The 27897-nt window shown below is 38.2% G+C and overlaps 1 protein-coding gene and 1 pseudogene across 4 annotated transcripts in view; one reads left to right on the plus strand and one right to left on the minus strand.

Moving 5' to 3' along the window:
* Window positions 1-4541: 4541 nt before the first annotated feature.
* Window positions 4542-27897, minus strand: part of INDH (INDH1(iron-sulfur protein required for NADH dehydrogenase)) — a 37873-nt gene continuing 14517 nt past the window's right edge. Inside the window, exons 4-9 of one of the 3 annotated variants that reach the window (XM_088979512.1) lie at window positions 22334-22431; window positions 13529-13655; window positions 8277-8362; window positions 6092-6217; window positions 4760-4952; window positions 4542-4633 (exon numbers count right to left, since the gene is read on the minus strand). In XM_088979512.1, coding sequence (XP_088835638.1) covers window positions 4782-4952; window positions 6092-6217; window positions 8277-8362; window positions 13529-13655; window positions 22334-22431 — 608 coding nt within the window. In that variant the 3' untranslated portion in view covers window positions 4542-4633; window positions 4760-4781. Of the gene's footprint in view, window positions 4953-6091; window positions 6218-8276; window positions 8363-13528; window positions 13656-22333; window positions 22432-27897 lie in introns of all 3 variants that reach the window. The other 2 variants (XM_088979513.1, XM_088979511.1) reach the window with 2 other exon arrangements.
* LOC148864893 (large ribosomal subunit protein eL6 pseudogene) lies at window positions 9434-10871 on the plus strand (annotated as a pseudogene). Its single transcript, XR_016110279.1, has one exon. The product of XR_016110279.1 is annotated as a large ribosomal subunit protein eL6 pseudogene (transcript).

A 27897-nucleotide genomic window follows, 5' to 3' on the forward strand; every position in this document is an offset into this window, starting at 1 on the left:
AACTTTGCAATAATCTATTAGAGCAATTGAGTGGACTTCAATGTTATGTTTAGAAGACTAATCAAATCATTAATCGTTCAAATAAATAAGAAAATGGTAGTTTGGCGGTTTAAAAATTTTAAATAGCTAAATGAGAATCTTTTTCGATGTTAACACAGAATTTTAATGGGGTATTTGTCATAAAATGAGAGTGCAAGGGTCTTCATTTCAAATGAAAGTTAAGGGGGTGTTTGTCACTAGTCCCATAGTAAGGGGATCTTTGTAATTTATCCAATATTTTTTGGATAAATTAAAGGGAGCCATCATGTACAATTTTGTTTTAGCACAAAGACCCCTTAAAGTTTTGGATTCCAACATTTTCCCCTATTTTTGTTCTTTCCCTTAAATTTCATAGAATGATCCTAAATATTTCTAAAACACCAAACCATTTTTATGTTTTTTTTTTTTGGATTTTTATAAATTCCTCCTCATAAATTTGTATGAGATTGTACAACTGGGAGTACAAATAGAGGTATTATAGAGAAATGTTTTCAAAATCGGATCGGACCATAAAAACCAGGAATCAATCACTTGACCAGTTCCATTTAACCCCAAAATCGCTTTTTGGCCAAAAACTGTTGATTTGATCAGCGAATCGCTGACCCAGGCAATTGGACCATCAAACCGTTTGACCCGGGAATGATTGTTGGCCTTTTTTTTTTGTCAGAGCAGGTTGTCCGCTTGGAGGCCCAGGAACCGGACCCCAAAAAGGTTCTTTGTCCAGTCAGGTTTTAAAAACCTTGTTATAGAGTAGGGGATTTGAAACAATACATTGAGAAAATCAATAAAAATTTGTGAGGGGAAGAAACCATAAATCCCCCTCCCCTTTTGGATCCATGGGGCTACGGGGTAGTCCATCTTCCAAACCCATAAACCCCCAACCCTAGTGCAGGTGGGATTCGATCCCAAGTCTCTGCTACAACCAACAGAAGACCTTACCAATCCACCAGTTGTCACCTTGCAAAACTATTTTTATGTTGTTTGCCAAGAAAAATCTCTCATGCGTTACTTTAAGAGACTATTTTGCCCTTTAACTTTTTTCTGAAATTCTAATTCTCACATGTTTCTCTCAACTTTCTTTCAATAAAGTTCATCTTGAGAGTGCTTTGAGACGACGGGTTCATAAACACCTTGAGAACGGTTTGTGATTTAGAATGGTTATTTTCATCATTTTGATATTTGCTGTTATAAGTAACGACAAAGTGCCCAAATGTAATTGGGGGGACCACCCCCGTAATTACAAGTGTTTTGGATTTTCTTAATCTTTTGGCCAGATCGCCAATCTTGGATCTGGGTCTCGTAATTTCCAGGACTGGGGCTAGGTTTTGTGTTCAGACATGAAAAATAGAAAGGTTTTGTTTTCATGAAATCATGAAACCTTCTCTATTGGTTAAATAGGAAGCTTCTCAGATGAAGATATCTATTTCTATATTTCTACTATGTGATGTATCTTGTCGCCAATCCAAACTGTCCGTTAGATAGGGGACCAACATGTCAATAGTCAATTCCACAATCCAATGTGGGTATGCAACAGTGTGCAAGTGAGATTCTCAACTTGGAGAATTAACATTGCATCAGGCCCAGGCCCATTCAAATTTTAACAAATGCTCAACTAGGAACCCCTATAGTCCAAAATTAATTCACCACATGATGTAATATTCATTGGTCAGTGGTCAGGGAATTTCCCTAATTCATAGGTCTCTAACAAGAGTTATATGGGTCTCACTGTTGGTCCAAAACATAATAGGCTTTGATTGCCCTTTTCTTCATATTGAAAAACCTATTTTCCAAACAAACTGGAACCTTAGCTTTCTTGCCACAATAAATTAAAAAAACAGCAGTTGCACTATAGAAAAGATAATGGCATATTAGCATCTCTAGCCTTTGGAATGCCTTATGACCCTGATACTTTTATTCCATTGTATCTCTGTTGATTGGCCTCTCAGCAAGTGGACTGACTGAATGGACACAAGGTGCAAAAGAAAATTTCTTTTTTGGGTGGGCGGTGGGCCCCCTTCCACCCCACTCCCTATCAAGAACAGTTGAGAAGTTGCTTTCCCAAACTTCCACCCTATTGCACCCATGGCCCACCTTGGCTAGGTAAATTAGCAGCCCTGCTCGTCTCCCTGAAGACCCAAGTTGCAAAACTACTGATTCCCATTGGGAATCCTTTCCCTACAAGAAATGGAACTACAGGGTACTCTTTTCTTTCATTGCCCTTAATTAGAGGGTGTGCCCCAACCACAGGCCATCTCTGGAGAGTTCGAACCCAATATTGGATGGTTCTCACATATATTGACAGCTCAAAAATTTATATAAAACATTCAACATTTAGTGAACTTGTTAAGAGTTCGCATCAAGGTTTTAAAAATCGGATCGGACACAGAACCATTCTTACAACTAGTTCTCAGGTGAAACGGTCCAACCATCCAGTTTGTATTAATGGCCCGTTCTGACTTAAAAAAAATAAATAAAATAAAAACTGGCCAAAAACCATTGTTTGGATCAAAGGTTCAACCATTTGGGTCAACAGATCATTGACCAAATCAATGGTTTTTAGCTCAAGAACAATTTTAGGGTGGAACAAAGCTGGTTACCTGAGCGATTCCTGGATCAACCGATCCAACCATCGGATCCGGTCTGGTTTTAAAAACCATGGTTCACATTACACAATCCTTAGTTTGGAACCTGTTGTTTCAGTTGCACAGCATATATAATTCTAGATTTATAAACTACCATATGGATTTCCAAGGAAAGAAAGGTTATCAAGATGGTACAAATTAAAATTTACTTAAGGGCTTTTGGCTATTGGCTATGGCATTGACTATTCTATTGTTTCTGAATTTGAACTTTTTTTGTCATCATATTCATACCCAACTGCATATGAACTTGGAGTGTTAAAGGTCTCATTCGCTTTTCGGTAAATTACTTACTTGGATAAATACAATTACCTGAGTGAGTTTTTCCTAGGAAACACTTACCCGGATAAGTGTATACCCATGTTCTTTTATTTCTCAGGTAAATAAGGCAATGACCATTTTAGCCATGAAAATATATTATTAAAAGGGGCATTCTTGTCTCATTCAAGTTCTAGCAACTTTCCCCCGATGTGAGAAAGTTATTTATCCACTTAGGAGATAGGTAGTAAGTGGTACACAGGAAAATAAATTTTCCTTGGTCCCCACATAAATCTGAAAAAAGAACATAGGATTCTTAGTTAATGGAAGCCAAAATTCCATTGACCAACTTTCTCCCCTCTCAAAATCCAAAAAAAGAATGCCCCCAAAGTGGGTGGATAGGGGGTAAAGTACCAACTTGGGAGCTCATGTTAGAATAGGATCGAGTTCATCTTACCAATGTACAAATTACTTAGGTGGTTGGATGATTCTAACGACTGATCAATGAACTATCTTAGACCATTATTGTTAACTTTGAGGTGGTGCTTGATAACTCTGAAGTCTGCTAGTCTGGTTTCTGAAGTCAAAAAGCTATTTTTAAATCTAAAGTCTAAAAAGTGACAAATATTCTTTTCTACTTTTAAAAGCCTCTAAAAATATACAAGTGTTTGTATTGGGGTGTTCTTACCTCCTCAATTGGCAGTAAAATCCCCATTCTTCTTCAACCTCCAAATGCCAAAGAACATTGTTTTATTGGGGTGTTCTTACCTCCTCATTGAAGAAAACACGATGCAAATGCTAATGGTGGATAACAACATTGTTTTATTATCATTCTAGAGGAAAGAACTTAAATTAGGGCTCAAATTGAGTTTATAAGGGGCAACACGGGTCATTTCAAAAAGTTTCGGAAGCATTTAAGACTAAGTCAAGTCCTATCATTTGCCGTTTATTTTATCTTACCAGAGTTTGCATTCAGACCTAAACACAAGCAAACAGGTCACACATCTAAAAAGCAAGTTTCCCAGACGTTAGACATCTGAGAAGTATTATCAAGCGCCACCTGACTGTCCAAGGCAAATGAACTCAGTTGAATTATTAAAACTTTTTTCCTCTTAGGATGCAAAACGATTCATTGACTGTAGTGGCTATATTGGGTTATATTACCAAATGCATTATAATATAATCTCCAGTCCAAAATAGTTCATCTTAGGTAGCCTTTGGCATTCCTTATTTTAAGGACTTATCTCCTTTTTTGCAGTTAAAAAAACTCAATGTCCATAGAGGCATTTTAACTGCAAAAGGGAGATTAGTCCTAAAAATAAGGAATGCCAAATGCGGCCTTAGTCATCACCCTAGCTGGAATTTCTCTACGATTTAATTAATTGTCTAATTCTAGTTTGTAGACAATCATTAAAATCATGGGTTAGACCCACAAAATCTCCACAAGGGTGGTTAATCTCCAGAATGGGTATTGACAAAGCAAGAAATATACACAATAGGGACATATTCATCAATTGATTAGGCAGCCAACATTATGAAAAAAGCCATGACATATTAAACAGGGAGGAGGGTGTTAAATATATAATTTTAAAATCATAGTCAATATTTTTAGATTTGATTGGGATCCATATGATAAGAATTTAGTAACAGGTATGCCTGCAATGAAGAGCACCACCTTTTCTGACAAGTACAATTCACTGTACAGTGAAAAAACTTTCGAGAATAAATAAATATCTTAAACTGTACCCAAAGAAAATCAAAGAAATACAACAGGAAAAAAGGGAATCAACAAGTACCATCAGTAGTCTATGTTAAGGATCGACCTTCAAAAGTTAGTGTAAATTCTCACAACAAAATCTGTGGACCATTTTCCCTACTCCTTGCCAGCTCCTCAAGTCTATTTACAACTTTGTGAGCCACTTCATTATATGCTCTGGAGACCGTGGAATCAGGTGATGATATTACTATAGGATCTCCTGCATCTGAACTTCTTCTGATCTCCTCCTCCAGAGGTATCTAAAACAGTAAAAAACCAACTGATTAAAACAGGGAAGAAATCAAGTCATACAAAATTCATAATGAAGCGTTCATCCTAGTCATGTGTCATCATATAATTGGAAGTTTGGAACCATCCTAACACCTGTTGTTGGCTGCTTCCAATTATGCATCATCACATAATGGGAACTATCCCAATACCCGTTGTGTACTGCCTCAAAACAATATACCCCATACTGGATATTGGTTACTGCAGTTACATGTAATGTGATTCAATTTGTTATTGAAACTCGTGCATACAAACTGAGACATCTATTAGAAGCAGAAAAACTGGTTTCCAAGAGATAATCCACTGTCTCCCCAAGTTTCTGACTGCTTCAACCCCAATTAGAGAAGATTGTCTTTGGTTTACAGCAAAACAAGTAGTAACATGGAATTTTCAAGGTCTACTAAACATAAACCAATACTTTTATTAAGATAAGATAAACTAATCCCAACGTCCATTTTAATTCATTTATAAACATGAGATTCTTAGAATAACCTTTTCTGCACATCTTACCACGTTTGTTAAATCTTTTATGGGACTGGTTCAGATCTTTCTGTTGTAATTACATAAAATTTGCCCATTTATACAACAGTGCACTAACCTGTTAATCTGTTTCTAACGGTCCAAATCTTTTCATCAACTGCATGCACAATTGCAGCTTACTAGGGATTCATTACAAGGCTACTAGTACCATCTAACAAGCAAAACCCACTCAAGGCATAGCAGGAAGAAGATCTCATTCCCCACCCAGCCACCCTGTGCTTTGTACATGTCTATGTAAGGGATATATATTGATAGAACACCCTCACCGAATGACATGAAAAGATAAAGATACCTTTGATGTGCAAACATGTGCAACAGATCTCTGTTCCTACTCCTGAGAGTCCTACTCTTGAGAGTAGGCTCAGAGTTCCTAAACATATATTGGCTATGTATTGGAAGGTAAATGAAGTGCAAGTTGATCATACCCTTGTAGGCTCCAAATGAATGGTTTCATTGATGAAAAATGAATATATACATGGGAATGATGCAGAACTACAATCTACTCAGCAAATATCTTAAAAGAAAATTTATTGCCTTGTCTATCATGGAAGATTATAGTGTTTTATCATACCTCACCAAGGAATTCCATATCCATCTCATCAGCTGTCCTACGTGCTCCTCCACTCCCAAAAATATATGATTTCTTACCACAATGTGGACAACTGAAGCAACTCATGTTTTCTATCAATCCTAAAATCTGTAAAACGTCACAAATTAACTGCAACATTAGCTTGAATGTTAATGTCTATTAATATTTCTACTAATAGTTAGTTTGTAACTTTGCCAGTTTAAATAGTTGGAGCACCACAGGAAAGAAATATCAAATAATACAAAAAAATATGCTATTCTGACAGATGAAAGAGAATGATGCCATAGCGCATACAGCTGTCAATGGTTCGGGCCTGGTTTGGGACAAAGTGGCCCAGCCCTGAACCAATTACTAATCAGTTCTATAAGACAGACCAAGAACCGACCCAATTATTAATCAGGATAATCAGGTCTGACCTGACTAGGCCCAACTACTTGACATCTATAATTACCTATAATTAAAACAACTTGGAACTTCATATTTGATAACATAACCTTAATAAAAATGACAGTAAATAGTTATCCGTTTATATGTTGATGAAAAAAGTGTTTTTAACCAAAGTTATCTTATATATTATCCATCGAATTTACTCTTTTAGACCAAAACATAACAAAAATTACAAGAAAACCAGGAGACCTCGATATATTATTAACTATATAATCAATTAGGGCCTTAATTGGCTCGAAACAGCAACAACCGATCCTGACCCAATTATTAATCAGGACACAAACCACAGAACCAGAACCAACATAATCGGTTTGGTCAGTAGACCCAACCCATTGACAGCTCTAATAGTGCATTCAGTTCCTATCATTCTACAGAATATGTTTTCTGAATTTTAAGTATAAGCATCTAAGCAAGCAAAAATACAAAGAACACACCATCATATATTCTTGTGAAATAAGCTAATATTTCACATGAAAGGTTATCTAATACAATTTCAATACCGCCAATTATGCATGTGTACATTGTAAACATCATTTTTCCATTTAGTGGTTTCAGCAATATCTGGACTAATTTTCCATTGTTACATTTATTTTAAGATTCTCTTCTTCTCATATTGTAGAAAATTCTATGGAATGGTCCAGTTTGAAGGGCATGTACTTTAGTTTCTACATGGATCCTCTTAATTAAACTGATTGCTTGAATACTCTTAGACCCTCTTTATGCTGAAGAAAAAGATCAACTCGTCCCACAACACCACCTGAATGAAATTCACCCTCATCATCAAGTCTAAACATGAGCAAGGGGAGAAATGAGAGGGTAACAATCATCTTGTTAAGGCTAACAACGTATAACCAACTTGAAGAGTTCAAATCACATAATAGTGGAACGAAGACAAGGGGAACAAAATTACCACTTGGATAAATCTCACTTGACAAGGATCATATATCAATGGCATAGTAGAAATTAGTAATAGTAATATGCAGAATCATACTTATAGCCTTATAGGTTCATGAATCTGACAGCAAAAGAAAGTGGGAAAAAAAAAGAAAGAAATAGAATGCTGAAGCGGGGGTTACAAGGATGGATAGGTATAACTGATACCGTTTGTCAACTAAAAAAAAAAAACAAACACAAGCAATTATATGCACCATTCAAGGGCTTCAAGAAACCATCCCTCAGTAACAGGAAATGTCATGTAGGTCATGGTAGTTGAATCTCTTATGATCTAGAAGTAGAGGTATCAAAGAGTGCAGGACTCACAGGTATCAAAGAGTGCAGGACTCACAGGTATCAAAGAGTACAGGACCCACATGTATCTGATACCGTATCCAGCTGTGTCCTTGCTGTATCCAAGTAACATAGTCAAGAAGTACCAAAGTTTGACTGTGCAGTAAAAGACCCTTGGAAGCATAGCTGGGGCATATCCTGGTCCTATCTAGTATAAATTGGATGTCCAATGCAAAGATTTCTACCACAAATTCAAGCACGATTTTAGAAACACTTGAGTGGAATACTATGTGATATAATTTGACTAAGTTTTTTATCTAATAATTTGTTTTATATCTCAGACAATTTTTAGACAAGTGCCTTATCAAACTTTAAATATTTTTTTTGATTAATTATCAAACTTTAAATATGGTAAAGTATTGCAAATGAGTCCATATCAAACTTCAAATATTTGGTAAAGAAATTAAGGACAGTGTATTGGTGATGCTCATACAGGGACTTGAACTTTACGAAACATATTAGCTCCTCTACGGGCATCTATCAATGCAACATCTTGAGGAGTTGATACAATCAAAGCACCTGTCAAAAAACCAACAGAACTATAAACCAATAGAATTATGGTTTATAATAAATTACACCATTATCTCCTAGAAGAAACCATCATCGACATGGAGAAAACAATATTTGATAAGGATCATAGCCCCAAAACTTGCAAGTTATCTTTAAATAAAATGTAAAATAGAAATAGCTATATCCAGATAAGTGGGAAAATGGCAAATGGTGATCATATCATTTCCCAGGCCTACCAGAGTATGTTCCATAAGATGCATACCTTAATAAATGTGGATGTAGGATATAAGGTACAGACCTTAATATCCCCACTCCCAGGAGAAGGAATGAAAAGGTGGCCAACCGGTTTCTCATCTGACTCGCACACATGATACATCTACGTAAAGTCCATATTGTTGCTATGAAACAGGATTAGAAATTTTGAAGTTAAATGGTTCCATCAGGGAGATGATCAGTGATGACTATAACTAATATAGAACAGAAAGAAAAGATTCTTGTAGAATTCATGTATATACCGATGTCTATGTGAGACTGCACATTTCGAATATGTTCTAATGCCATATCCTGGTTCCACCTACTCTAAAATGGAGAGCAGAAGTAGAGGAGAAGAAGAGAAGAAGGAAAATAGAATGAGAGAAATGATGGATAAGAGTCTTACAGTTCTCTTCAATTGGTTGTTATATTTCCATACTTTAACCTAACAAAATAAACTCAAATGATTCTATTACCACATTCATACCATCTAACAGAGTTAAATGTTTTCGTGGCCTAGGTGCAATGCCTAAACCTTATGGAATGATTTTAGTAGATTACCCTTTCTCCTAGGTATGATGCTTAGAACCAGTTCCTCTAGATAGGGTACCCAGGAAGTAGAAACCCTTATTGGCTTCAATATAAGTGGTATCCCCTTTTGCACTTGTTCTGCCTCTATTCTTCTCAGTTTCTTCTTTATTACTACTCAGTTGACTTGGTGGTGGCCTTTATTTACGTGGAGTATGGGATGATTCATGATAAGCACCAGCACTCCAAAACCTAGGTGTCTGAGATGTAATGTACATTACTAAATAAAAATCTTTTCTTGCTACACTATATTCTGAAATAAGCACCTACTAGCCATCTAAAGGACTTAATTTAGATAGTAAGATAATGGCTTAGTAGGTATGATAAATTTTGTCCTTTCCTCTATAACTGTGATCACATCACAAGGAAGATCTGTCAACTGAATGGAAAAGATTGCCAGTTGATATTATTAACCTCCATAATTGTTGAGTTTGGGCCGATTTTAAGTTATTGGGCCCAGCTTTGTTTTATTTTTATTCAAGTTATTCAGTTAGGAAGTTATTGGGCCTTAGGCCCATTAATTTATGTTAAGTTTAAGTTGTGCCTGTTCAGCTACTTAAAGCAGCCGCCCTACTAAGGGTATCTTTGTACTTTTTCATTCTTTTATTTAAGTATATAAATTAAGAAGGGTTGGCGGTCAGATCTATTCAATTCTGGCGACATCCCACTCTCTTTTCTTCTCTTTCTTTCTCTCTTGCTGAAACCTTTCAGCTTCTACTTCTTTTCTTCACAAAGCATATATCAAAATCCTCCTTCACACATCGCCATTTTTTCTCTAGGGTTTGTGGACTGAGAGAGAGGGAGAAGAGTAGCGGATTGTCTCTCCATCTTCATCAATGGCGCCAAAAGAGAGAACCCAGGGTTTCGAGAAACCCAGATCTGATACATGGTGTGGGCAAGTATTCGAGGTCGCAGATGTACCACAAGCGCAGTCTTTGGGCTATCAAGGCTAAGAACGGTGGCACTTTCCCCCGGCATGATCCCAAACCGGCGGAACCCAAACCGGTCAAGAAGTTGCCAGAGTTCTATCCCACCGATGATGTTAAGAAGCCCTTGATCAACAAGCGCAAGCCAAAACCCACCAAGCTCAGGGCAAGCATTACTCCTGGGATGGTTTTGATTATCCTTGCCAGGAGATTTAAGGGGAAAAGAGTTGTTTTTCTGAAACAACTTCCATCTAGCCTACTGCTTGTTACTGGACCCTTCAAGATTAACGGTGTTCCTCTAAGGCAAGCTAACCAATCTTATGTGATTGCAACTTCCACCAAGGTTGATATTTCTGGTGTAAATGTTGAGAAGTTCGATGATAAGTATTTCATAAAGGAAGCTGAAAAGAAGAAGAAGAAGGGAGAGGGCGAGTTCTTTGATGCAGAGGAGGAAAAGAAGGCACTTCCGCAGGAGAAGAAAGATGACCAGAAGACAGTTGATGCCCCGTTGATAAAGGCTGTTGAAGCAGTCCCTGACTTGAAGGCGTACTTGGCTGCTAGGTTCTCTCTCAAGGCCGGCATGAAGCCCCATGAGCTTGTTTTCTAGAAGAAACTCCAGATTTTTGTTCATTTTGGTCTGTCAGTAGTCAGAACTTTTGTTTTTCAGTTATTCTGTTTGTAGTCACTTATTTTTTATGTTTAACAGTTTAAGCTTGCAAGACGCATGATGTTAATTTTTGATGAGTGGACAAGATGAGTCGTGATTCTCAAAAAAAAAAAAAAAAGCATATATCAAAATCAATTATCAGCAACTTCTGCTTGGTATCAGAGCAGGCCGGAGGTTTCTTGAGCTGCTCCATCATGCAGCCCTAGATCGGCCGACTGCATGGTGATATGAGAGGCTGATCGAGGACCTCAGGTAATCACAGTTTTTGGATTTTTTTGGTGGATCTATTTTGCCCTATAGCTGGTTTAGGGTTTCCCATCAAATTCAAGAAGAACTGAAGAAAGGGGAAGAGTCCTTTTTTTGTAGGACTCTTCAATTTTGACCTAGGAAGTGGCGCCCTAATTTTTTAGGGTTTCTTGGAGTTTTCTTAAGGGGCAGTTCAAGTCCCACCTGTTTTGGAGGCCTCTGGAGGGAGCGGCTGCTTCTTCTCTCTTCTCCCACTCTCGCGGAAAAGGAATCTTTTGTGGGAGGACTATCTAAGGTACCAAAAGGGTGTCTGTGGTGCCTGAAGGGAATTATTTCATATTTCTTCATCTTAAAGTGATTTTCTACCCTTTTTTTGGGAATAATGGAGGGTTACAGAGTTTTAAACAAACCAGGGAGTGAAATGGGACAAGGGGGAGGAGGTGTCGAAGACCTTTTTGGGGCTGGGACCATCACAACAGTTAAGTTAGATGGTACAAACTACAAACTATTTAGAATAGTCACAATTTGCAAAGATGACCATTGGTGTTCGTGGGAAGTTGGGGTATACCACTGGTGAAGAAGTGAAACCTGAGACTAACTGCTCCCGGTGGGTACATGAAAATTATATGGTTATGACTTGGCTATGCAATTCTATGCTGCCCCATATAAGTAAAAACTTTTCGTGGGCAAATATAGCTAAGAAAATTTGGGATAGGGTTGCAGAAACCTATTCATAGAGTGAGAATGTTGCTAGGGTCTACCAGTTGAGAAACAGGTTATTGCTACCAGATAGGGAGATAAACCTATTGTTGTTTATTTTTCTACCCTTAAAACCCTATGGCAGGAGATTGACCATCTGGAGACAGTGGTTTGGGAAAGTAGTAAGGATGCAACTACCTACCAGAAGCTCTTAGAGAAGAATAGAGTATTTGAATTTCTTGCTGCCCTTAATCCCAAGTATGACATTGCAAGGCAACATATCCTTTCCAAGGATAGTGTTACTCTCTCTCAGGCATATGCCTTTGTATCAGGGGAAGAGAGTAGGAGGAATGTCATGATGAAGAATTCGGGTCTTGAACAGTCAACTATGGTTAGAACCGTGAAACCTAATCAGAGTGGAGACCGGGGTGGTAGTGAAATTAGGAAGGAAGATAAGAAGAACCTAATCCGTGACTACTGTAAGAAGCCTAAACACACAAGAGATACCCACTGGAAGCTTCACCCTCGCCTTGTGTCGAATAGACTCAAAAACAAGAAGGGAAATGTTAACATGGTGTCCAAGAAATTACAAACAAAGGAAAGAAATGGTTCCATATAGCCATTAGGTAGGAGCAGAAGGGGAATGGGTGCTTAACATTCTAACTACTCTTAAAACATAGGACACAATCAAAGGTTAGGTGCTGCTACTATTAAAAAATTGCCTAACATGACCATATGTGACAAGCATCAACCTTAAACCCATTCTAACTACTCTTTCCAAACAACCTTTGTTGCTTTCCACATTAATTTCCCCCTTTTCTTTAGTTGCTTGAGGAAATTTGGGTTGAAAATGTCCACCACCTCTTGAGGAGGGTCCCACCTGTAGCCAAAAAGAGAGCAGAAAGACTCCCAAATACGAGAAACAAAGGCAAAGGAGACTAATAAATAGAATAGGGATTCTCCACTATCCCTACAAAGGAAGCACATATGAGGAGAAAGGCAATAAGAGGGCCTTCTTTTCTTCAGCATATCACAAGTATTAACCTTTCCAAGGAAGATTTCCCAGCAAAAAGGAACTTTAGACTTGGAAAAAATAGTGGAAGCTGAAGTCCAAATTAATAAGATTGTAGAGTTAACTTTTTTAGGAGGGGAAGAATTTGCAAGAAATTTGTTCCAGGAATTGGAAGAAAGATCCCTAGAACAAATAAAGCTTTAAGGGGGAGAGTTGTTTGGTGAAAGTTTTTTAGTTCCGTTGTTGGGTTAGGGATCTTTGGTGATTTTGACTGGGTTTTAAAGTCTTGGTTTTTTAGTTGGACCTTGTTCTATTGGCTGCAAGGGGTGTAATAAGTTTGTATCTGAAAAGTTTGAAGGGCTTTTGTTCTTCTTGGGTGATATCTTATCACCCAGTTGTACTTGTTCTTTCTTTTCTGCTCTAATAAAATTTTCTTTTTTACTTGCTTTCACAAACAACCAGTTACCAGTACAATGTAGCAGAAAAGCATTAATCTAATCTGCACCCACAAACAACCAGTTACCAGTACAATGTAGATCTATTTGCCTTTGTTTTGCTAGGGTATCCGCCGTCCCATTTGCACTCCGTTTGACCCAACCAAATCATGAACATAAATTAGCAACACAAACATATACCAAGGATGTTTAAGTACCAGATAAGATCTATATTTCAAAGTTGTAACTTCACAAGATAACAAAAGCTGGAAACATTTCCATGTTTAGGAAACAAGTGACATCAAGGTAGAAAGAGAAACTCATTCTGTAAAAGATGAACCCTTTAGAAACCTGACAGTTGCAGCCTCTGTGACATAGATAACTGAGCGTCACCAGTGCCAGGAGGCATATCCACTACAAGAATATCAAGCTTTCCCCAATCAACACCCCTCGTCAATTTTTCAAGAGCACTCATTACCTGCACAAACAGAAAGCTAAGAAATATTCCGGTCACAATGCAATTGTTTACCAGAGAAAACAGCTTTCTTTCAGTTCTCAATTCAACACCTCTACAAAATGCAATTGCAAGCTTACAATGATTGAGAACTATAGGTGTTGTATGAGAATGAAAGAAACTTCCTTTCACCCTCCAACTCACTATCAATGGAGTACATGGTGATATGTAGCTAGGTACAAGGAAAAAAAATACATGGTACAACTGACACTTGCAGTACTGGTAAGTCATAATATGCTGAATTAGCAAAAACTTGGATCAGCATTCCTCAACTACCAGCCAGCAAAGGATAGGTGAGAAAATCTCATCCATAAGTAATTTGATTATGAAAAAAGATACAAGATAGAGAAACAGAACTTATTTGAAGTTCCATAGATAACAAACAAATACATCATCTTTCATAACTACAGTGGAAGAACCATTCATACATCATGAATTCATGATCCATTATCAGAAGAATGCACAAAAGCCACTGTTAAATGGCAGAAATTAAAATAATGTTTTCAAGAAAGGCCCTGCTGATACCTTGTTCTGTAACCTTCTAGAAGACAAGAAGGAGTTAATTAATAATGAAATCTGATCAAGTAACATCCATAAGCAGGTAAATGGACCTAATCGTTTTTTGCTCATATAGGTCTAGAGAAGCTTAATAGATCTAAAAAGAAAATATAACCAACAGAAGACTGACACTTATATTTGGAAACGAAATAGATGTCTAAATAATAAGTTTATTTACTTGCATTCTTCTGACGAGTAATGAAACTGTATGACTGTGAGAGAGATCAAGCCCATAAAAATAGAGACTGCACATCAGAAGCACTGGAAAAAAAAAATGATTCTGACAATTCAACAGCTGTAGTTGAATAACATGAATAGCATGTCCATGCAATACTGCAAACCAGCCCTTTCATAAGCAAGTTTATGCCTATAAACCTACTTCATCTGAGACTAATAAGGAATTGAAGCTATGAATTATAATAAAATAGCCAATATCATGTATAAAAAAAAAAAACTATACTTGGTTCATGCTTATGCAATGACATGCCCAGCAATCATCATGCAGTATTTTGTATATAAACACATTTTATTAAAAAGATTAATTTTCAATAATAATTTAAATTTAGATGATATCATGAGGATTTTTTTTTGATGAATAATAATAAGTTTATTGATTCAGAATCAAATTAGAGTTAGTTCATACATCATCCCAACGAGAGGTGCGAGCTGCAGCCCCTCCTTGAAACTTACAAGTAAACTAGGAAAGAAAAACAAGAATCACAACTGAGCCCAAAATAATTCTTCCCTATTTACCCCTTGCTTAGCTAACACATCTGACAAGGTATTTGCTGATCTCCCCACCCACTGTACAGTGACCAACATATTCCTTGTCAACCAACTAAATTTCTTCATTTCATTCTTGTATCGCCACATAGCCTCTTCAGTATTTTTCAACCAACCCACCACCACTTTGGAATCCCCCTCGATCATTAGGTGTCGTACCCCCAGCTGGTTTGCAAATTGGACCCCTTGTACAGCAGCTAAAAGTTCTGCCCTGATGGAATTCCCAATTCCCAAGGGACCTGAGTAGAGCAACACAATCTCTCCCTTCTCATTTCTCAAAGCACCCCCACTCTGGATAATCCTGGATTACCCATGCTGCTTCCATCAAAGTTCAACTTTATTGAGCCTCCGGGTGGAGGAGATCAGCTTGTAATTGATTCGTCCTTTAGAGATGAACACCTTGCTACTGCTGACCAATTTCTCCAAATGTCATTAAAGGAGAATTGATGAAAGATTTCCAAGGTCTTCAGCCAATGTATTGCCCTGTTTAACACACAGTCTTTCAAATCTTGGCTGTTCCTTTCCTTATCTTGAAAAATTTTGAGATTCCTTTCTTCCCAAAGAGTCCAAGTCAAGGCAGCACGAGCACATCTCCACATAATTCTCCCTATTTTTGTAGGCCAATAAAAAGTAGAATGGTTGAAGAGCATGTGAACTTCTACTGGTAGACTCCAATTACCCCCAAACAACGAAAGTAGCCAAGCCCAAAGATCTGCAGAAAAGGGAGAAGATACTAATAGATGGTAACAATCCTCACTGTGAGCTCTACAGAGGATACACCAATTAGGAGAAATACAGAGAAAAGGTCTTCTCTTTTGTAGGTTGTCTAAAGTGTTTATTTTCCCATGGAAAACTTCCCAACAAAAAGCCATAATTTTTGGGGGAACTGGCCTACACCAAATTTCTTTTGACGGAAAGTGTTGGTGAGTAGAAAGTTGAGAGATGGACTTGAAGAAAGAAGCACAAGTGAAGGTTCCATTGGGTCTAGGAGTCCAAACCCTCTTATCTGGCTTGGAGGGATCCAAACAAACCTGATTAAGACAACCAAGCAAAATAGAAAGAGACACACTTTCAGCATCCCTAAGTCCTCTACGAAACCCAAAATCCCAAGTAGGATCTAAGGGTGTTCCCAAAGGTGAGACAAATTTTGAGACCACCTCTTTTTGGTACAAAGAAATAGAAAAAAGCGAAGGGAACAAATCCTTTAACGGTGAGTCTCCTACCCAAATATCCTCCCAAAAAAGGATAGAGTTGCCAGAACAAACTTCATATCTGATAAAATTGAGGAATTGAGGAAGAGTGTTGTGAATAACCTTCCAAGGTGCTGCTAGGTTAGCTTGCCTCGATACACCAGCATCCCATCCATTCTCTGACCTCCCATGAATGCTTCCCACCACCTCATGCCACAATCTCTCTCTTTCCACAACCATTTCCCTAACTGAGCTTGATTCTTTCTAGTTACCCTCCCAATTCCCAAACCCCCCTCTTCTTTACTTCTGCACACAATTTTCCAATTAACCAAGTGATCCTTTTTTTCTTGTCCCAGCTCCCATAAGAAGTCTCTCATCTCCAGTTTCCTAGCTTCCCTAACTGGTATCCTAAAGACAGACAAATAATAGGTAGGTAAGTTAGCCAGGGTAACTCTTATTAGGGTAATTCTCCCTCCTAAAGAGATATAGTTCCTCTTCCATGAGATTAATCTCTTCTCAAACTTTTCTAACACTGGGGTCCAAAATCTACTCTCCCTAGGATCTGCCGCTAAAGGAAGCCCTAAATATGACATAGGCCAAGTAGAGGTGGAACACTGAAGACACTCCGCAATAGCCTCGACCTCCCCTACCTCCAAATTTATACCTGCTATGCAGCTCTTTTCCAGATTTATTCTCAAATTAGAGACACTTTCAAATCCTTTTATTAGCTCCTTTAGGTTTGCTACCTTTTCACTAAGACCTCCTTCACAAAAAATCATTAGGTCGTCTGCAAACTGAAGGTGGGTGATGGGGACTTGGTGTCTCCCAATTCTCCAACCCCTAATGGCATCTTCGCTGTCAGCCTTAGTAATGATCCTACTAATCACATCAGCTACTAAGGTAAAAAGGAAGGGTGAAAGTGGATCCCCTTGCCTGACACCCCTGCAAGCTGGAAAAAAGTTCCTCACCGTACCATTTACCAGAATAGAGTATGACAAGTACTGATACACCCAAAAATCCAACTACACCATTTGTCCCCAAATCCACCATTTCGCATAACCTCTAATAGAAACTCCCAGTCCACCAAATCATAGGCCTTTTCAAGATCCAATTTACAAATGAATCCTTTCTTACTAGACCTTTTCATTTCCTCCACACACTCATTTGCAATTAAGATATGATTTGTTATTTTTCGCCCTTGAATGAAAGCCCCCAGGGTTTCACTAATGATGGGAGGGAGGACTGTTTTGATCCTCAATGAGAGCACTTTAGCCAGAATTTTATAGATGCTTGTCACCAGACTAATAGGCCTATAATCTTTTGGGTGGTTGGCATCATTCTTCTTAGGTATCAAGGCCAAAAAGGTGGCATTAATTCCAGGGCTTATAGTGTGATTGTCTGCAAATTCCTTAAAGACTTCAACTAGATCCTCTTTCAACACCTCCCAACAGTCTTGATAAAAACCCATTGTAAAGCCATCTGGACCCGGAGCCTTGGATCTATCCATTAGAAATACAGCTTTCTTAATCTCTTCTTCCTTGAAATCCCTTTCCAGCCACCTTGCCAATCCTTCATCAATTCTTGGCCAATCCACCCTTTCCATGACTGTTCTCTCACTCAAAGGCCTTCTATAAATCGATTTGAAGTGGTCCACAAATTTTCTGGCTATGTTATCCTGGTTGGTAATCACCTCCTCTCCTATCTCTAGCTTGGTCACAAAATTCTTTCTCCGTCTCCCATTTGCCAAATCATGGAAGAATCTAGTGTTCCCATCACCTTCCTTAATCCACTTGTGTCTTGATTTTTGTCTCCAACTGATTTCTTCCCTCAATAACACTTCTTCCAAATCCTTTTTTAATTGTCTCCTTAACACTATGTCCTCCTCGGTCAGCCCATTGTGAGATTCCTTTACATACAAATTCTCTATTCGAGAGATTAGGCCCACTTTTTGCTCCTCAATTCTACCAAACTGATCTCTATTCCACTCTTTTATTTTGGCTCTCAACTTTTTTAATTTCTTATGGAACTTGATCCCCTTCCATCTTACCCCCCTCTCCTCCTCACCCCACCACTCCTCCACTTTTTTCACAAATTCTGGATGGATAAGCCACATATTTTTGAATCTAAAAGGTTTGGGTCCTATAGGAAAAGACTCGGTTCCTATTTGGATAGGACAGTGATCGGAGGTGACCCTGGGTAAAGCCCTAGCAACCAAGCTTTCCAAACTATTCTCCCACGCAAGGTAAAATAAGAACCTATCCAACTTCGAGCACAAAGGGGTTTCCTGAAGGTTGGACCAAGTGTAACTGACTTGCAGCAGAGGTATTTCCTTCGGTTCACAATCTTCAATAAAACCATTAAATTTCCTCATGCTTGTTGAGATTACCTGTTGGGGATTACTGGTTTCATCAGAGAATCTAATGACGTTAAAATCCCCGCCCAGGCACCAAGGACCATCCCATAGCCCCTTGATTGCATATAGTTCCTCCCACATCTCATTCCTCTCTCTATAGGAATTAGGGCCATAAACATTGGTTAAGACCCATACACACCCATTTTCTACATTCTTGCACTTAATGGAAACTGAGAATCTGTCTATCAATTCTTCCACTACTTCCACCACATCCTCCCTCCACAGTGTTACAATCCCCCCCGAAGCTCCCCAAGAAGGAGACGAGCTCCAACCTAAACCTCTAGACCTCCAAAAACTCCTCACCCATCTCCCATCTAATTCCATCAGTTTGGATTCTTGTAACAGCACAATATCAGGTTTTTCCCTTCGGAGTAGGTCTTTGATCGCCCTTCTCTTCCTTGCACTCCCTAACCCTCTTACATTCCAACTAATAATTTTCATCAAGACAAAATAGCAAAGGAACCCAATAAGAGGCCATATTCTCCTCATTTTAGGCCCTTCCTCCTATCCCCTCTACCACTGAATTCTAAATCCCCCTCAATGTCTAAAATTAGCCTTTCCACTTCAGATCTTTTTTTCTTATTTGTTCCTCTTCCCCCCCCCCCCCTTCCCAATACAGCAATCATCCTTTTTCTTTCCTCCATCCTTTCCAGCCAATGTTTGAGAAAGAATTTTACCCTGCTCACACTTATTTTGGCTACAACATCTTTCTATGAGTCCTTCCTTTTTCTTTTGTTCCTCCATCATTGTACAGATCAACTCCCAAATTCTATCCGCCTCCCCCTTACTACTTCCTTCCAACACCCTCTCTCCTCCTTCCACTATCACCCTCTCTCTTGCATCAGAACCTCCTAGATGGGAAGCTGGGATATCTGATACAGGCATAGCAAACAAGTCAGTACCTAAAACAGAATTGACACCCATACCCGATAGAACGGGGGTAGGACTAGAAACACTGGACATGACTTGCTGGCAAGCGGCAAATGGTTTTAAAGCCTTTCCCCTTTTTGGACAAGGTTGTGAAGTAGACATGGTGAAAGAATCACTTCTTGATGACCTACCCACTTGGAAAACCTCTCTCTGTGTTTCTGACACTGGAATACCCACATCCATCCTCACGGTCGATTCTTGTCCCTCTCCACCAACATCCTGTAATTCATTAGACTCAAGGTCAGCTCCCTCGACGAAGGGAGGAGTTTTCACAGCTTTAGAACCATTTTCTTCACCATTTCTAGTCTTCCCGCCACCTGCCTCTTCAGTCTCTTCCTCTAAAAACAACAGTTCTGTATGCAAACTTTCTAATTCAAGAAAATCATTGTTGCTTTTCGAAGACAGACTTCCCAGACTTAGTGTTTCATCTCTATCAGAATCGGCATTGTTGTTTTGTTCACTCAACCAATCTTCAAACCCTATTCTGTTCTCATCACTAGGCTTCAGGTATCTCGGGTTGCGCCTATCTGGTGAGAGACGGTTCGCCAGGTTGGATGGGACCCACTGTAGAGAGCCTCGAGACTGCAAGTCTTGAGCTTTTTTTGCGCCTGATCTGTTCGATCGAGAGGAGGGGTTCGGGGTTGAAGAAGATAGATGCTTTATCTCGTCCATCAGCTCATCCCTCCTCCCAGTCACGTGCTTACTTAACATGTCCCTCGGCCCAACTGTCTTGTAATGGGCCTTGGGCTCAAGACTATAGGAGCCCAACTTTAAGGCCTTTACTTGAGATGCCTTCTCCGGCCCACCATAAAAGGGATCCACTCGATTGGGCCCTTCTTTTCGTCCCACGTGACCACTTAAAGAGTCACGCCCCCCTGTTTTAATGGTCGAACCAGCAACCTTCCCTGTCTGAAGTTGCTGGTTCAGCCCTCTCCCTTTCGACACTAGCAAATTTTTGTCTATTTCCCCTGACACCACCTACGCAAGGATCTGCCATTTGTCATAACATTTTCTTGCTTTCTCCAGGTTTGACCTTCCAACTGCCCCAGAAAGCACCTTTCAAGATTCCTCCACACAACACAGCTATAGACTCTGCTATTTCTTGTTTCCATAGATGGAATGGCAAGCCTATTACACGCACCACCACACCATCTTCGACAAAAAAATCCTTGGAGTTGGATGTTGGATTCCATTTGAAGACTGTGAATGATCCGAACTCAGCCTGAACATTGATAGCTGATATTTCCAAATCATTCTCTATTGGATCTAGGATGGCTTTACAGTTATCGAAGGGGGTTACTATGAAAACACTCTTCAGCTTCAACCTGGTTGCCAGTAAGTCAGCTACCCTCCTCCAATCATTAACCTTTTCCTTGGCTTGTATCACAAACTTACTATCCCACTCCTCTCTCTCTCAACCTCCCACCATTCTGCAATGGCCTTTTGGTTTTGCCATGACCATTGGCCCTTGTTCTACCCTGCTGTTGCTGAGATATGCCTTCTCCTCCCTTATGGAGGCTTTTTTCTCATTTGCTACTCTTTGAGCTAAGAACTCTTTGAGCAACCAGTCAACTTCCCCCCAACCTTGGTTCTGTTTTCCTGCTGGTAGACACACCAGTTGCCTTTGTCCCTTACCAAAAAATTCAGCCAAAGCTATGAAGAACCCCTTTCTATTCCTCTTACATTCAACAACATATCTTCTCCCTTCTAGTGTACTAAAGTCCTGCCAGTTTATCCGCTTACCTTTTGAACAGGCTCCTACTATGAACCTCTTAGCCACTCGATCACTTCTAATCTTTCCAGCAATATTGTACCCTTTTTCGCTTCCCTTACCTTCAGGCTTACCTTCCCCTTGATTCTCATCTCTTCGAACAAGAGATTTTTTGCTTCTATCTTCAAGGATCTCCTCCACTGACCTGCCTGCACGAACTCCATCCCTCCCATCATCATGAGGATTTTTCTTCACTATTAACATGTCTAGATTTGATTCAAGGTAAGAGATTCTTTGATATTTGGAACCTGAACGAAAACTATTTGATTTGGACATAATGAAAAAGATGAGGTATAGTTTGCAGATTGTGCACACCATTTCATTCATCTAGAAATATTCTTTATTTGATCCAAGGCTTTGTGGCAAGAAATTCATATAATTTCAGTGTGTTTTCCATCAAGACCCTGAAGAAGGTTTCCATGTGATTCTTAATTAAATGGCCATCTTAACATATCAGCTAATTTTGACCTCCTCCACAGACAACTTACTCTATTTGAACAGATTAACTAACATCCATCTAAATATGCAGTTAGGCAAATAGCTCATCCAGTCATGTAGTAACCAAATAACAGTTGAATAGCATTATCAAATTTCTGACCACAAAGCAGAAGTATTGTCTTCCTTGAATGGCCCCATTTGTTTTTCCTATTAATAGTCCCTTTTCCGTTCAGAAGTATGCACATTGAAACTCAAAATGGCATCAACAAGGTAGATTTTGGTCATAATCTGAGGGATGGGGTCGAACAAGTAGATATATAGAAGCTTCCTATATGAAATCCAAGACTGTACATCAAGGCTCACTCGTGACTTTAATTTTATCCTTATATTAGGACAATTGGATAATAACAGATTCACATGATAGGAAATCTCTCAAATTAGAGATTTAATGCATAATCATCAGACTTATGATTTATGAATTCATAAAAAAATCAACTGATGAAACAAAAGTATTTGTCCAGGTAAGAGCATTTAAGGTTAAAATGGGGTAAGGACAGACCATAGGACCCCTCCATACAATTGGAGAATCCTTGTCCACAAGAAATCCAATTGACATGCACTTTACTCCATAGTTTTCAATCGGAACCATCTTTTTATCTGCAAAAAGAATGTAGAAGACAATTACCATCTACCAGAATACCACAAAAAGAGCAACTTAACATTTCATTCAGGTGGATTAGAACATGAGCAAATGCCCTAACTGGATAAGGGATATATAGGGCTAAACATTTGGTAGGTTCTGCCATTCAAGTTTAGATAGTTTTGGCTATTGCATGCAGTCGAGGGTGGGGGAATCAGGAGTCTTTTTGTAACATTATGGGAGAGAATATAGTACCTAGCTTTCAGTCATTTTGCACTTTTTCTATAAGATATGAGTGTGTGTGGGTCTGTGTGTGAGAGAGAGAGAGAGAAAGAGAGAACAAAAGTTACAAGAAATCATAGCAACAGGAAACATACCATGTAAAGGCAAGGCAAAGCAGGAGGCCGAAATGAGCTGATATGTTAAGATGGCTACTCTATATGATTTACTCAAGGGTTAAAATTTCATGATGTATCGGCCAATACGTATCGTTCCAACAAAAGTCCAATACATGGAATGTGTAGGAATCATCTAATGCAATTTTTTTGTATGTATTGGCCGATATGGGCCCATATCGGGCCGTTTTGGATCTGTATCGGCCGATATGGGACCGCAACAATTCGATACACTTAAATCATGTCATGGGTCCCTTCTTTCTCATTATTTTTTCATTAATCTATATTTAATGTCAAATTCTCCCTCTCATTAATTTTGCTAATTACTCCTATATTTAAGTCTATATTTTTTTCTCTCTCTCTCTCTCTCTCTCTCTCATTAATTAGTTAATTACTCAAATTTGAATTTGAATTCTAGCACCTAATTCGAATTCTCTCTCTCGTTAACTTCGTTTTTTTACCCATTAATTACATTAGCCATTGATTTTAGCTCTTATAATTGTAAGTATAAAAACTGCAAATTTTAGTGATAGCAAGATTTGAACCTTAGGCTCAGTTTGGAAGGAGTACAAATACAAATATGTAGAGTGCAAAACCTTGTATTTTGTATTATTTTGTATGTATTTGCACTGTACATATTTGTATTTGTACTCCTTCCAAACTGAGCCTTAGTACTTAGGTTTTAATGACCGTAAGTTCACCACTAAGCCACACTCGTTTGTTATGGTGATATGCATTTTTACTTTTAAGTAAATTTTCTCTTTTCTTAGTGGATATTTGTCGATAAATGCTAGAATTAATTATTAAAATTTATATATTAATAAATATTAAGATAAAGTATATTGATTATTTGAAAATTAACGTATATACATATTTTAGTTATCCCATCATTTTTCAATGGCTAATAATTGTGTCTTGATATCTCACACTTAATATAAACCATTAAATTATGTTTTTTACACTTAAAATAGCTTATTTACAATCATATAAAACTTGTAATTATTGTTATTAATATATTTTTAGGATTTATTTGAGTTTCCTAGCATATCTATACGTATATTGATTTTTCGTCCATATCCATGTGTATCATGATACGTCTCTTAAAAGTTAAAACTGGCTTTATAATACACCTTGCATTTCCGATACTTTGAACCTTGGATTTATTCAATATGAAAAAGAGATTCAACCAACAAAGTTCAGTAATTGATACTCTAAACAAAATGAAATAAGCTATATAACAAGGAAACCTGGGACCGGCAGGCATTGGTGGTGTGTTTAGAGATTCCTCAAGCAAAGTGATGGCAATGTACTCGTGACCTTTAGGCCTTTAGGGGTAGGAGACTCACTATGGGCTGAGTTTTTTTTTTTTTTTTTTTTGATTAATCACTAAGGGCTGAGTTGTTAGTACTGCTACAAGGACTAAAACTTGCTAAGCAAGCAAATCTACAAAACTTGGTGGTCGAGGGGGATTCAAAATTGATTATCTCTTGGACTACCACAAGATGTAATGTTCCTTGGATTTATAAACACACCCTAAGGGAAATAGAAAGCCTGGCAAGGGAACTTCATGTCACATGGATCAGAAGGACTGCAAATGGAATGGCAGACTCATTAGCCAAACAGGGGGTCTATAGGCAGCAGTTGTTTTGGACATTATTGTAATATTTTTTGGGGTTTGATTGATAACTTGCGATTTATTGTAACTTTGTACTTGTATTCTTCTCATTAATAAAAGTAATATTTTCTTGCTGATAAAAAAAAGGCACAGTCAAGTTTTGAGCACAAGCCAGCACTTTCTATTAAGGAACCTTTTACCATATGCATTTTGCTTTTAACTATGCTTTGCAAAGCACCTTAAACCAGTTCTTATATGGACCAATTCAGCACACATACAGTCTCTTTTTTATTGCATGGCTTCTTTCATTCTTTTTTCTTTTTTCTTTTTTTTTGTTTTTGTTGTCGTTACCAATGGTATGGAATTGAAATTAATACCTATAGTAACTATTTACTTGCATGAACCAAGTTACATCAGAAGTAAGTGCCATAATATATGAGAAAAACTGCATAAAGCCATAAACATATTGGCATTTCAGGCTTTACAAAGTTGGCTGTTGGACCGGTGGCAATGCCAGAACAGATACAATGTCATTTCCTTGTCACATACCATATAAACAACACAACATGTTCAAACAAAATATTAAGAATGCAAATGTGCATGTAGAAACAGTTACTCCAGTCTGAAGAAATGAATCCAGAAGCAATACCTAGCTGAACATGGGAAGATGATACAATACTGCATATTGTATTAAGTAGTCATATAATTATTTATATTTTACTTAAAAATTAAGGATAATTGGAGGAAAAGTTGGTTGATGAAAAAAAATCCATTCAGCGTATCTAAAGAAGAGAAGGGACCTGTGCAGCTAAAAATTAAGGGATATGTGTATTATATTAAGGCACCAGGGAGAAGAAGTGATCTACAAGTTGAAAGGTTTAGAAGATCCCAGGGCAAACCAAAAGGGCATGGACCAAAGTAGTGGGAAATGATTTAAAAGCCCATTACTTAACAATGGATATGGCACTGAACAGAGTGGAATAAGAACAAGATTCACATATCCTTACCCACACAAAGAGTCACCACCACCATCATGATCTGAGCCTTTATCCTAATGGTATGGAGTCAGTTTCATGAATCCTGCTTTGTCATTCTGTCCTGTTTAAAGTCATATCCATTGTTGAATTATGGTCACTTGAATCATTTCTTACTACTTCAACCCATGCCCTTTTTGGTCTACCCCTTCTACTGGCAACAGATCACTTCTTCTAATAGGTGCTGTTGATGGTCTTCTATGCATCTGATCAAACCATCTTAGTCTACTTTCTCTCATTTAACCTATTGGAACCACTCCTAGGTCCCCTTTTTTTGGTACTATACTCTTAGGTCCCCTTGAATGGTCTCATTCCATGCATTTCTACCACATTTTTTTATGAATGAAGATATTAATCACAAAATAAGAGTTACAAGCATCCCAAGAAGAGGCACGAGGTCTGACCTCTTCAGAAAAACCTAAAGAAAATTCTCAAATACAATTTGAATAAGTTACAAGGTGGTCCAAAACAGAGAGTCCTGAGAAACCCCTTATTTGGAATAATGAATCAGCTATGGCATTTGCTGATCTGCTCACCCACTGAACATTAACTCTCATGTCGCTAGTCAGCCAATTCACTTTTTTAAAGAGATCTCTATAACCCCAAATGGCAGAATCCGGGTTCAAGAGCCATCTTACCACCACCTGTGAATCACCTTCAATTAAATTTATCAAAAAAAAAACACCTTTTATTAATAAGTGCTCCACCCCAAGCTGGTTTGCAATCTGAATCCCTTGTACAACAGCTAGTATCTCTGCTCTTGTAGATTCACCCAGATGTGATTCAAACCAATAAAACTAGCAGAATATTTTAGATTAAAGCAAAAAAAAAAAGGAAGAAGAAGAAGAAGAAGAAGGGAGATTGGAGAAGAAAGGAGAAAGAAAGGAGAAAGAAAGGAGAAGTTCAATAATCTCCTTTTTCTCCCACTAATCATTTTAATAAACTTGCTTAAGTTTCATAATTTACAAGGTTGCCCTTAAGTAGGTGTCTACATCAGCACTATATTTAGAAAACATAAACAAGAGCTAAAAGCCCATAAAGAAAAGGCCCAATAAGAAAACATAACAAGAATAAAATAATAAAAAACACACTAATGAGGTAGGGCCCATTCTGCCCAGTCTCTCTACACTCCCCCTCAAGCTGAGCATAGATATCCATCATGCCCAGCTTGCTTATATTAGTGAACTAGCTTTCCTTTAGGAACACCTTTTGTCAAAACATCAGCCAACTGTTCTTCGGAAGCAACAAATGGAAGACAGACTTCTCCTAAGGCAACTCTCTCTCTCGTATAAAATACATGTCAACTTCAATGTGCTTAGTTTTCTCATGTTGAACAGGATTATGTGCAATGTTGATAGCAGCCTAATTGTCACAATATAACATCATTGGCCTCCCAATTCATCTAAAAGTGATCTCAACCACAAAAGTTCAGAAACTCCATCTGCCATTGCCCTGTACTCCACTTTAGCTGAGGATCTTACCAATGCAGGCTGCTTCTTACTCCTCCATGATACAATGTTCCCTGCTACCATAGCACAGTAACCTGAAGTGGACCTCCTATCATCAATACATCCGGCCCAGTCAGCTTCAGTGTATGCTTCCAGCTTCATGTGTCCATGCTTAGCAAACAAGATACCTTTCCCTAGAGTCCCTTTTAGATAGCACAGAACTCTCTTAGCAGCTGCTAAATGTGTATCTCTAAGAGAATGCATAAACTGGTTGATTACACTAACTGCATAGGAAATATCTGACCGAGTCATGCAAAGTATAATAACTTCCCGACCAGTCTCTGGAACACTCCCTTATCAGGCAACAGTTCACCTTCAGTAGCTAACAACTTATGATTTAGGTCAATAGGAGTAAAAGCAGGTCAAGCCCCCAGTTTCCAGTCTCCGCAAGGAGATCAAGAACATACTTCCGCTGAAAAATGAAGATACCATCCTTAGATCTGGCAACTTCAATTCCCAAGAAATAGTGGAGTTCTACCAAGTCTTTAATTTCAAACTCAGTGTTAAGAAAACTTTTGAAATAAACAACTTCCTAAGTATCATTACCAGTAACCACAATATCATCAACATAGACAATCAGAAGGGTCACTAAGGAATCTCTCCTCTCTTTTTTTTGATAAATAACATCAATTCCATTAAAATAATGAATAGATACAAGAAGATCCCCTTAGAGGCGCGAGGAGCAGCCTCTCCAAATAGAAAATACACAAACTACAATAGAGAAAACATGAATGTTGAAATTAAAACAATAGTTACAATTGTGCCCAGAACAATGTTTCCCTATTTATCCCTTGTTTTGCCAAGACATCAGCAAAAGCATTAGCTGATCTCCCAACCCATTGTACTGTTATAGATATATTTCTTGTCAGCCATTTGTATTTCTTTAACTCATTTTTGTAGCCCCAAGTGACATCCTCTGGATTATTTAACC

This window comes from Nelumbo lutea, chromosome 3 (genome assembly GCF_056320005.1).
Source record: "Nelumbo lutea isolate HS-2025 chromosome 3, American lotus-T2T, whole genome shotgun sequence".
Taxonomy (NCBI): Eukaryota; Viridiplantae; Streptophyta; class Magnoliopsida; order Proteales; family Nelumbonaceae; genus Nelumbo; species Nelumbo lutea.